The 12,418-nt window shown below is 39.9% G+C and overlaps 1 protein-coding gene across 1 annotated transcript in view; it reads right to left on the bottom strand.

The window, feature by feature from the left end:
• ODAD2 (outer dynein arm docking complex subunit 2) overlaps positions 1-12,418 on the bottom strand; it is a 158,807-nt gene that overhangs the window by 104,841 nt on the left and 41,548 nt on the right. The window contains exons 16-17 of the mRNA XM_079947695.1: positions 10,703-10,945; positions 2,159-2,273 (exon numbers count right to left, since the gene is read on the bottom strand). Of these exons, the coding sequence (XP_079803821.1) occupies positions 2,159-2,273; positions 10,703-10,945 (358 nt within the window). The remainder of the gene's footprint in view (positions 1-2,158; positions 2,274-10,702; positions 10,946-12,418) is intronic.

Genomic DNA, 12,418 nt, shown 5'->3' with positions numbered 1-12,418 from the left:
TGCTTGAAACAAGGAAAACTTTGTAATTTCTGAATGTTTCTTATGTTTACATTATTCAGCATAGGGAATAAAGGAGTATCTTGACTACAAAATGACTTTCCAATATCAACAGAGCTCAGAACACTTTTCACTGCAATTCTTCATAATTATTTGCTTTGATTGGCTAATGCACTTCCACTCTGTCACAGCAATTACTTCTACCGTTATGGTTTGTAGCTATTGAATTAACCAGCTAATTAATCTAAATCTACTTCTGTTATGGTGATTCTGTTGCCTGCTTGGCCGCTCTTCTCTCTCTCTCTTTAATAAAACATATTAAAATAAATGTTTCAATTTTATATATATACCCTACCACTACAAAATAACATTAGTCACCACCAAGCAAAGTAACACTGCTTGCCATAATACACAGAAATGCTCTGCTGGGCTAACATAACCCTCCTTCCCTCTATGCACCAATATAAGCAGCTCAGGTATGTCAGGACTTCTGCTTGTAATGGAGGAAGGGAGGGAAGACTTCCCCATACAGGGAACCACTTTTGTGACCTGTACCATAGCATAAAACTAAACTATCTGCCTTAGTTTTAGTATTCAGTAATTTTCAACTCCTTCCTGCAACATCCTTGCTTTCTGTTTAATCCTGCAGCCCTGTGCATTCAAGGTTTTGGGGATTATCCATTTGATAGTGTCCTACAAAATCGTAAATATAGCCTACCAGAGGCAACACATTCTCCCATATGGATCAAAAGCATTTTGACTACCTAGTGTAAGAGGAAAAAATAGACTGTCTCAGCTTGCTCTCCACTGACTCCAGTGGTTTAGCACCTCTGATATGCTGCATTGTTTAGAATTTGGATGAAAACCAGAATTTATAGGCTATTCTTGTTTTCATAGAATCATGTTTTGTTTCAATCCCAGTTAAATTACGAAGTGTAAAGAAGAGCTTCGGTTTCCCCCTTTCTTTATCAGTACATCTAAATCCTGCATTTCATAGTCTGAGAGCCTATTTTGCAATTGATAATCACAGCTTTTTGCATCTATAGTTCAATACTACCACCCTTTTTACTGAACTATATGTTTGGTGTGAATTTTTTAAACATTGCTCTTGCTGGGGGGTGATATACCTGTCTCTTGGAGGAGAGGTAATGGCATATTTGGGCATTGGGTGGTTATCGCTTCTCCTGGTATGAGAGAAGCTTAATGCAAAGTTTTGAGTTGCTGGCATATTATGCTAGCTAGGTTATACAAATTGAATAACATCTCTGATCCAAAATGTGGGAAGGGCTGTAGGCAAGTCTTGATATGCTGCAATTTACAATAGTGTATGTAATGTAATCCAATGTTGTTGGAAGTTTGCTATCAAAGCAATTTAGTAACAACGTGGAATTAAGATCAATATGGTAATAATCTGTAGCTTTAATATATGTTTTGAGAAAACCCCATTTTAGCAGCGTAAACTTTGGACTGCCTTGCTTACCATGGCTAAAATTTTGATAGGCAATGGAAGGATTCTAGAGTTTCAGAAAGCAGTGGCTTTTAATATAACGGGGGCTCTTACAGGAGCTAGGAGATGGTATTTCAAAAAGATGAAGTATCACCAGATGGGCAGCATCGAAATCAGATAGATTATATTCTCTGCAGCCAAAGATGGAGAAGCTCTATCTCTTTGATCTTAGTTTTAGCCGCTGATGGTGTGTGTGTGTATACACATAAACTTTCCAGGTCTTGTTCTATTCTGGGCTTGTTTCTAGATACAGTGGTACCTTGGAAGTAGAACGGAATCCGTTCCAGAAGTCTGTTCAACTTCCAAAACATTCAGAAACCAAAGCACGGCTTCTGATTGGCTGCAGGAAGCTCCTGGTAGCCAATCAGAAGCCACAGAAGCCCTGTCAGACATTCGGGTTCCAAAGAACGTTCGCAAACCGGAACACTCACTTCTGGGTTTGTGGCGTTCGGGAGCCAAAGCGTTCAATTCACAAGGCGTTCAGGATCCAATTGTACCCTGCTAGATCCCCTTCCCCCCTGTAAAATGCATAGGGAAAGATCATTGTTTTCCCTGATTTGAGGGAACTGCCAGTGGCTTTGTACCATCAGCAGCCATCCCACCGATTCCTACTAACGATCAACTTAGTAAAATACGTAGAAAATATTTTCTCACCTTTGCATTTTCAATGCAAGGACAAATAGCCCAGGCTGCACTCGCCTGAACATCTGGATGAGGGTTTTTCAGCAAAGACCATAGCAAACGAACACCATCCAAACGATCAATTATCCTAGTAAAGAGAGGCATTGAAGATATCAACTGAAATAATACTTAACATTCTATTTATTAGATGGTTATTGCGCAAGACCCATGTGTAAACCCATGTTTTATCATTGAAACATCCCAACATCGTTTATAAAGCGTATCTGTAGAAATGTGGCTTTGAACGAGATACACTTTTTCAATGAATCCTCTACATTCCCCCACCCTGCCCCCAGCACTTTACCTTAAAATTCTTTTCTAGAAAGTATAAAATAAAATAAACGGCATTATATAGCTAGGACCCTTGTAAACTTTAAAAATGAGCCACGTGACTTTTTTAACAAGCTGCATGCAAAGTCGAACCAAAATTCAAACATACTAGTTTCTTTCATATAGCAACAAATACTTTCCAAAACAAATATTTATGCCAAAAAACTATGTACTTAACTCTATATTGAGTCTATGTTTAATTTATTTACCTTGCTGTATGACATATTTTAAATTTCTATGTTGCTAACCTAACATTTGGAATTAAAATGGGTCACACCACAGTGCACCCTTTGTTGGGCATGAATAACGTGCAACTTGTTTCCTATGTGCTCCCTACTGACGAGAGTAACACTGAATACCGTGTTATAATTGCTTAAACATACTGTAATCAAAGTATCTTCATGTCTAGCTGAAAAATGAATTATCATCAGAGTCATCTTTAAACCATCTGTCTTATGTTTATATATCAATCAGTCTAGGGGATCATAACTTCATATTAAAGTCCACCGAGTACTTTAAAACGAAGAGGAAGACCAAACAAAACTTAATATCCTTTACAAACATGGCTTTGTTCAGGAAGATATGTAAAACTCAAAGCAGATGAAGTGAAGATAAAGACAATCAGGCATACTTTGATTTATAACCTCAAATGTTTAATTCTACACAGTTTGTCCACATCTTTAATTGTGAATACATTATTTTGGAAATAAAATAAAATACAGATTTCTACCCATGTAAAAAAAATCAAGCAAGAACATCTAATTTCTGTTCATTATGTAAAATGAGTTTGCCAGGAATGAAAAGTAAGTAGAAAATCAGGCCAGTACGTAATCATACAATTATTTTGATTCAGACAGAATGATTTAGGACACGAACCCTCTGTCTAAAGTAAGTACAGCTTTATTTAAATTGATGCAACCTGGTTATATAATTTTGCTTCCAGCATCCAGGTATTTGGGAGAGGAGCAAGGACAATGTGAAATGTTAAAACAAGGCAGGCCTATTTACACGGCCAGTACAAAGAACAGCAACTTCAAAAAACACAGAGGAAATCCAAGTTTAGACCACAAAGCAGTGATAAAATGATGATACAGTACACACAGGAACATATAAAAGGTTTATGCAAATCCTTCTCTGCAGAGGCATTTTTAGGGTAGCACATCCAGTGCAGTTGCACTGGGTGCCATGGCTGCAGGTTGCACCACAACAATCCTGCAGAACAGTGTGCGAGAGGAGTGCTAAATTTCAGCATTATACAGGGCACTAATGAAATTTGAGAGCCCAAAGTCCACCACTGTCCTCTGACATGTTTAGCAAGGGGTGGATTTGTCCTCCTCATATGACTGTGGAATGGAGATTCCTATGCAGAGGGGAAACACCAGGACACAAATTTTTGGAGCATCAGGTTGGGAGGAGGCTCCAGCCACTATAATAGGTGCTGCTATCCCCTCTTCACCTGTCAGTCTGTCTTCTCAGAACTGCCTGCTTCTTGGCCTATACCAGGTATATTTGCCTTCACGTAGCCAGTTGGCAGTTTCTACTAGTTGGCTAGATTTCCATCACCTGCTCTTCTAACATGCTGCTTCTGCCTGTTGAAGATCTGATATTTATAAAGCTGTGGCCCATTAACCCCAAAGCATGTGTCTTCATTCATGTGTTGAACAGGAAATGTGGCTTCCATACTGAGTTTTCCATACTGAGTTTTCCGTTTTGAGGCTTCCGGTCTGAGTTTCCGGGTTTTCAAACGTTTCAGAACTCAAACGGTCTTCCAGAACGGATTACGTTCGAAAACCGAGGTACCATTGTGTATCTAGATAACTTTAAAATCAAACTTACCTGAATTGATTTTAGAACTATAATCACAGTATTTAAGGAAACCAGTATTTTATCATTATCTGTAGAACACTTAAAAACAGTGCCTCTTACTGCTTCTCATATCAATCCCCAAGAGACTGGCCATTAGAAATCACAGATTAACAGTTAGAAAATGTAGCTTGACAAACCATAATAGTAAAAGGATCAAGACCACCCAATGAATCCATGCTTTACTGTGGAGTCAAGAGCATTATCTTTTGAAACACCATCTGGGGCACTCTGCTTGCCTTCAAAATACCAGTTAACACCATTGCTATGGCTGCTGTAACATTATACTGCCTTGAACTTGTCTTCCTTTCTGCACACATTTTCTGCCTCCATTATCTGAACTAGTCTATCTATACTTGGTCAGCCTTGATAGCTCCAGACCGCCATGCACTAGGCTGCTTGATCCTGCAACAAAGGTATCACACATTGTCACACTAACTCATAGCAGTACAAGCATCAAGGACAAAGCATTCCCTTGCAATGGTGCTGAAAGGTGAACTGGGTTCGCTTCCCCGCTCCTCCACATGCAGCTGCTGGGTGACCTTGGGCTTGTTACACTTCTCTGAAGTCTCTCAGCCTTACTCACCTCATAGAGTGTTTGTTGTGGGGAAGGAAGGGAAAAGAAAATTGTTAGCCGCTTTGAGACTCCTTAGGGTAGTGATAAAGCGGGATATCAAATCCAAACTCCTCCTCCTCCTCCTCTTCTTCTTCTTCTTCTTCTGTGCCCTCTTGTATCCAGGGCTATGTCAATTAGCCGTAAAATGAAAAAAGAAGCCTTATAAAAGTAAATGCCCAAAAACAAAATACACTCCTAGGAAGAGCTTCCAATTTGGAACTGGTTCTGTGGCCTTAACATGAATGAGATATTGGAGAGCCTTTTTGATTCTTGCATGTTTCTTTGGTTTGCTTGACGGAAAGGAGAAGCCAATCCAAGGAGATACAAGATAATTCTGGGGATCAGCATTCTGTCATCATTTGCAGAGCTCATGCGTGCACCCCTGCCTCTCATTCTCGCTTTGTTTATTTTAAAATTTTTATTCAGTTTAACAAAAATCACATATATTTGGAAAGCAAATTAACAAAAAAAAGGATAAATTGAAAGCGTAACATTCATAATTTGGTATGTCTTACATAATTTCAAATAAGTATTTTGGATCATGTGAAAAATGTACTTTGTTATGCCACCATTCAGTAATCATTGCTCAATTGTGTCTTAACAGAGTCCACATCTCTTTTGCTCCAAATCTCTGCAAACTCTGAAAGGTTTCTTTTGCTGGTATTGGGAGGGGGGCATTGAGAGAAGGAAGAAAGCTTCTTCCCAGAGAGCTGCTGAATTCTGGAACTGCTCTTCAACCTTGGAAGAATGCCAGTTTTACTTCTCCTGCTATAGTAAACATAGGAAAAGAGAGATGGGAGGAATTGTTTTGAGGTAGAATGCTTCTTGCCTTCATTTTTGGCAGGAACAAGTTTTGACCAATACAGACTGAGAGGCTCTCTCCACAGCTTCTGGTGAAACTGCTTCAGCCTAGACATCTTCTCTCCAGTTGGAAGGCTTCCACTTCTATGGCATCCGGAGAACTGTCTGTTAAGAAGACTGTAATTAAATGAGCTCGCTTGAGGCCGTGCTTCACAGGGGATATTAGGAAAGGGCAACCAACTCACTGGGTCCACATGAAGCTGGGTCTCATGAAAGCTTCTCTCACTAGGCTCTGAGAAGCCTTAGGGGTTGCTGGGTGTTGGCAGCCAAGCTTATGAGCAATGATTTGCTTCCTGCTGATCAACTTGACTGGCTGTTGTTACTATAGTTGATAACTTGGACTGCTAAGCAAGACTCTTGGGAAACCTAGGAAGAGTTTGCATCACATGTCCAAGCTGCTACTTCTGTGGGGCTGTTGGTTTGAGTCTCCAAGATTTTTCCTGTTTTGGAACAAATATCATGTCCACCTGGTTAGGCAGGAGTTAACATCTTGAACAAACAAATATTTGATGTAATATATTTAATAGGGACGGGGTGATTTTTTTGGGGGGGGGGTAAGTTTCTCTACCTGCCTCCCTGCTTCCTGGAATCCCGTTCAAGCTGTTTGTCTGCTTCTGATCTATTTGTCTATCTGACTCATCCGACCTCCTTACTTGCCATTTGTACTTCTTAAGAGCTGGATCTATTCCGATCACAATTCTCCTCAGGAGTCTTCCGGCACCACATGTTTACCCAGAGGTCCTGGGGACATTATTCCATTTGACTTTGCCTTCTGCTGTGTTTTGCAGACTAGCTGTGGCTGAGGCTCATCCAAACGCCCCTGACAGGATATGATTCAACACAGCACGTCTAATGGTTTCTTAAAATACTGCTGTACATAAGCCAATCTTGGCTACACGGCAGAATTGATTGCTTGTGTAATTTATATTGGAACATATTGGCTAGACCTTGATTATTGTTTGGGCAGTTGCTTGTTTAACCAAAAAGCCATTTGAAGATCTCCTGAATTGCCAGGGTTAAATCAGTTTTACTGCCAAGAGAGCAGTTCTAAATGAAGTCTCTCTTTCTACATGTTAACAATCTTATTCTACAGCAAGCCATTTCTGTGCTCTAATAATTTGATATTGAATATTTCCAGGATAAACAAGCCTCAGACTTACTCAAAGACACATGCACACACCCTCAACATCTGTTTCTTATATCTATCATTCTTTTTTGTTACGCCATTCTATGCCAGGGCTCTTGAGAAGTCTGACTGCATCTCCTGCCAACTGAGACCACATACACAAATGTAAACAGTGTTATACTGACTATATATATATATATATGGTATATAGTGCTCCTTGGTAAGATTACAGGTTCCAAGTCTTACAAAGCACAATCTCATCTTTTTGAAAACCACAATGCAACTCTTTTAAACATAAAACAAAACAAAAAAATGGTTACAAATGGCTTTGATAAATAGTATGGTAAATCAGGGGCTCAAGCTGGTTAGAAAAGGTCTTTCATTTTAGTGCATAAGATTCAAAATCCTAACACCAATAGTTAGGTTTGATGTTGAATAAAAGGCAATACAAAACCTAACAAAAAATGTAAATGGACGATAGAATTAAAGACGACTGTACAGGATCACTAACATCACCAACACAACTACAGTTGGAAACAATTTTCCAAGAACAGATTCAAATTAATCTACAAAGAACTATTTATGACAGAACTAGTTTCATTGCCCTGTGGATGGCCTATATAGCATGATTTAGTAAAATCGGAGTGATCTGTGTGACACACTTCACCTTTGCTGTTTGCCCTGAAACTTTGGGCCTCAGAGGACACAGGCTGTTACTATACTGAAAACACATGATTGAGTCAACTGACACAAGAGAAAATTTACTCCACTCCAGTTTGCTGCATTCCAAAAACTGGGTAAAGCTTTACAGAATGCTGCAGACTGCCTGTTCACTGAGCCTGTTTTATCTTCCTTATCTTGTTTGCTCTGCTTTTTCTTATTAATTCCCCCTTTCCACTTGTGTGTTATTGGGGAGGGAATATACAGCAAGGTTTGGAGGCACAACCATTTAATTTGAAGTTTGAAATGTGAAACATGACTTTATTGCCCTCAGTTTTATAGTTACCAGTATCTACAAATAAGACATCTGAAGATAACGAGATAAACATTAGTGCTCATGTTAACACCTTTTAAAAATTCTTAACGTTTTCTAATGCATCATAGTTAATACTGGGGCTGAGCAACTTTTCTTCCTGTTTACGTTAAAAATGTGACACCTTTTAAGGCACTGAAAAAAGGGATAGAATAAGAAGAAATTCATTTTCTCGATCATAAATCAAATCTTCTAATACATAGCACCTGCATTTTATTGAAAGGAGCAAATTCTGGCTCAGGACTGCAAGCTAATACAGTGAATGCTTCCTGTAGTGAAAAGAAGAGAGTTCAGAACCACAATTCAGTTAGAGGAAAATGGCCCAAGTTTTATTTTTGCCTAAACTATCAGTAGATTTCCTCTCTCTTAAACAGGTCGAGCTTTGAAAGACCACAATTTTAGTCATCAATTTAGGTTGATTTGGTTTCTTTTGTTGACTGCATTTCAGCATGAAGCTTCTCCGTACTGGTCAGAAGAGCAATAGGCTCTGAGCAGCAGAGCGGTCCTGGGGTTTTGCTTCTGCCGATTGGTTGTTTGGATTTATTTGCTGATTTATGGCATTGCCTCTATTAGGTTAATTAAAAAAAAAAATCATCTACGATCATCTACAATTCTTTGTGAGACACGATGTGCAAGTGATTCAATCTATGCACCCCTTTCTACCACTTGACTAGCCCTGTTCATGTACATATGGCATGTTTACACTTCTGCACTATCTTGCCACTGGGTGACAGCCAAAGCATGGAAACAAATGCCCCTTTCAGGCAATCAGAATCACTGCACCGCTCCGTGAATATCAAGTGATTTAGGCAAAACAGAACAGGAGGAGCAGAAGATAGCTATCTCCTTGCAACCTTGTTGATATATAAGCAGAGAACTGTGACTTTCCTCATATAGAGTCAAAGCAAAGGCCGACCTGAACATTTTACTGGAACATTTCTCATGAAATTTTAATGCTGGAGCCTCAAACTGTACAAGCTTTACATTATGCAAGTCAAATATCAACAGTTCTCTTTATAAAATACCAGCCCTCTTCAGTTCACGATCACAGTGTGCAATGCAGGGGGGTGGGGGAAGAAAAATTAGTTTGGTATTTGTTTAGTTTCCATGTACAGCTACTGAAATAGTCAGTTTAAATAGCACTTCAGGAAAGCACTCTTAGAGCTCCAAGTATGCAAATTATTTTTTCAAGCCTAGATGTGCAGAAAAGTTGGCAAACATACTTTACCCAAAAGCACCTCTAAACATAAATTTATAGTCCAGTTTTAGGTGGCTAGGATTCAGATATTACCTGGGCAGAGGCCACAGCTTGGTGGTAGAGCATATGGCCTGGAGGCAGTAAATTCTGGCATCTTCAGGTGAAATGGACTGCTGCTTACTGAAGAAGACTGTACTACACTAAATGGACCAGTGGTCTGAGTCACTATAAGGTAGCTTTGTAGGCTTATTGGGCTTCAATTTTCCAAACCTTGGAAGGTACTGATATTTATCTTAATATTAGATACTATTATTCTTTAGTTCTCCTGCATATCTTTGTACAATGTGGGTGTATGTATATATAAAATACTATTAGAATGCAAGTGAATTCTTCTGATTTACAAAGTGGACTATCGAAGCTCAGAAAAAATTACTTTCCCAATAAAAGAGTCTCTCTCTACATAATCTGGCTTCCATGTTACATTACTGCATGTTTGGACACAGGGGCCAAAGACCCAAAGATTCATCAAATGTGGGTCACAGCTCTGAACAGCTGTTGTCTCCTTTCTTCCACTGGGAGTTTACAAAGCAGTTTGTAATATGACATCTAGGAGTTCCATTTAAACAACATTTTTTTTATTACACTGGGTTAAGCTAAAGAAGTTGTTTGGATTTGGGCCAAATATTACAAATACTATATTACATATTCTATGCTTGTAGTATTTGTAAGTATATTTCATGTCCATCACTGACTTCACAAAAAAAGAATCTATATTGTTGAACAACTGGAGCCTCATTCACAGCCAATTATTTTATTTCTGTAATAAATATGATAAACCAGGATATTCCATTGCATAGACGCCAGCTCTATAGGGCTGAGGCATCTTCAGCCCCCCTAAGTCTGCTGGGATGGGGCTGAGCCCCTCCAATCTTGAGAGGGCAGAAGAGGCGGAGTCCTTCCTTGCCCGCCCATCTCCCTCCTCCCTTTTTGTCTGCTGTGCTCAGCCGCCTTGGGAGATGCTGCACAGCGTCTGTGACAGTCGCATGATGTTGTGATGCACGTGACATATCACACAAACACACACATGCCCCCTGCCCAATGTTGGACACAACTCGGTGCCTCTGTGCCAATGTATGCATAACATTTTGTTTATAAAAAAATAATAATGAGGAACTTTTTCTTGTTTGGTGCCTTCATTATACATCTTTAGGCTCCAGGCAAAAATGATCCTCTTCAACCAGGCCTTTGGATGATTAATATTCTACAGTTTTTTAGATGTGTTTGTGGATGAGGGGAGTTATTGCTTCATTTTGTTTTTGTTTTAACCATTTATTTTTGTGCTTTTATTTTGTGCTTTTGTGTTCTTATCTTGGGAACTGCCCTGAGATCTTCAGATGAATGGTGGTATATAAATTTAATGAACAGCAACAACAACAACCACTACAACTACCACCACCACCACTACTACTACTACTACTACTGCTACTTACATCATATTTTCAGGTTCTGTTGCACAGGATCCCACTGCTTTGTTGACATTTACGAGGAGAGCCTGATTGGTTCCAGTGAGTAAAGCGACAAGGGACGGGATTCCACCACATCTGCGGATAATGCTCCGATTTGCTTGTTCTTGGCAACATTCACCTAGCGCTCCAACAACATTCACAAGGACTTCTTCTGGCTGATCTGTTAGTAGGCTAACCAAAGTTTCTATAGCTTTGTACTCCCGGAATCTAAAACAAAATAAAGTAAAGTAAAATATCAGAGTTAACTTCACCAGGACAATATTATCCTGAAAACATTTATGGAGCTAATCCTTCCGAAATCACAAATTGGACACAATATTTCAGGAACTCTTTAAAAAGCATTGGCGTTACATTGTGCATGTATTAGGCTTTAAGGGCATATCTGCACTACACGTTTAAAGTACCGTATTGGTCTGAATATAAGCCACACCTTTAAAAATCGGGGGGGGGGGGGAGAGAAAAAAGACAATACCCGAATATAAGCCGCTCCCTTAAAATTCCGCAGGAACTCACACCTGTTCTGCTTTACTGTATGTCTGTTTCAGCAGCGCGATCATAAAAGCCTATTTTTGTAAGGTCATGAATTTAAGCCGCACTTTAACTTTTCACAGTCGGAATTTGGGGGGGGGGGGGGGAGTGAGGCGTATATTCAGGCCAATACGGTAATTCGAAATCAGTTTAGCTGTAATTGTTAACTTCAAAACCACAGGGAACTGTTGAGTTTGATGAAGGTGTTGAAAACTCCAGTAGAAATTCCTTAGCCTTTTTTACAGTTCTCACAATCCTTTAAATAGTTCTTAAAGAGATTTGAAGCTGAATTATATATAATACAGATATAGCAGAAGGTTCTCCCATCTCCGGAGGAGGTACATGGGATAGGGTATGTTGTATGGTGGCACTACAAATATGGAAACCTCTCTCTCTCTAGAACTGGCAACTGTCATTTTGGCCAGTATTAGTAGTGCGCTGCTGCAATTAAGGACCTGTGGGTATAGGGCAATATACAAATTTAATAAACAGTAATGAGTGGCTGGGTGGTTCCATGGGTGGCTTCTTTAGGATGACAGTTTTCAAAATGGGTTGGCTTTTTTTTTTACACTTGCTCTTGCACCCTGCTATGGGACCAAAAGAGGATGCTAAAAATATCCTTAAATAAAATACAAAAATCACTGTCACAATTCTTTAAAATACATGTCTATATTCATGAGAGCTAGCAGCACCTCTTCTCTTAACATAATAGGACAGCTTCTCTGCTGCTCTGGGCAGCCAGGGAAGGCATGCAGGCTCCCCTGGGCACCTTGGTGGAGGCATTTGGTCACTGAAAGAACCCTCCCTAGTTGGCTGGTGGTGAGTGGAGCGCGCAGAGGGGTTCGGAGGGAAGAAAGGCAGAGAGAGTGGGCAAGAGTGGCAGGGGGAGGATAAAGGAAGGGATGGAGGAAGGAGACAGAAGGAAAAGCAGCAAGCAGAAAGGCAGGCAGGCAGGCAGACCAACGGAAGCGGAGGCGGGGCAGTGGAGCAGAGCAGAGGAAGTCACTGGCAGAGCATGAAAGGCAACGAAAAGCAATCTTTTTGAGTTTCTTGTCTATGGTCTCTCCCAGCTTTGGAGGTGCTGATACATCTTGTGTTATGTACTGAGTTGAATAGGATCCAAAATGCAGCAGTCTGATTGGTCCTAGAACA

The sequence above is a fragment of the Podarcis cretensis genome (genome assembly GCF_951804945.1).
Source record: "Podarcis cretensis genome assembly, chromosome: 12".
Taxonomy (NCBI): domain Eukaryota; kingdom Metazoa; phylum Chordata; class Lepidosauria; order Squamata; family Lacertidae; genus Podarcis; species Podarcis cretensis.
This window is presented reverse-complemented; position numbering and strand designations above follow the sequence as displayed.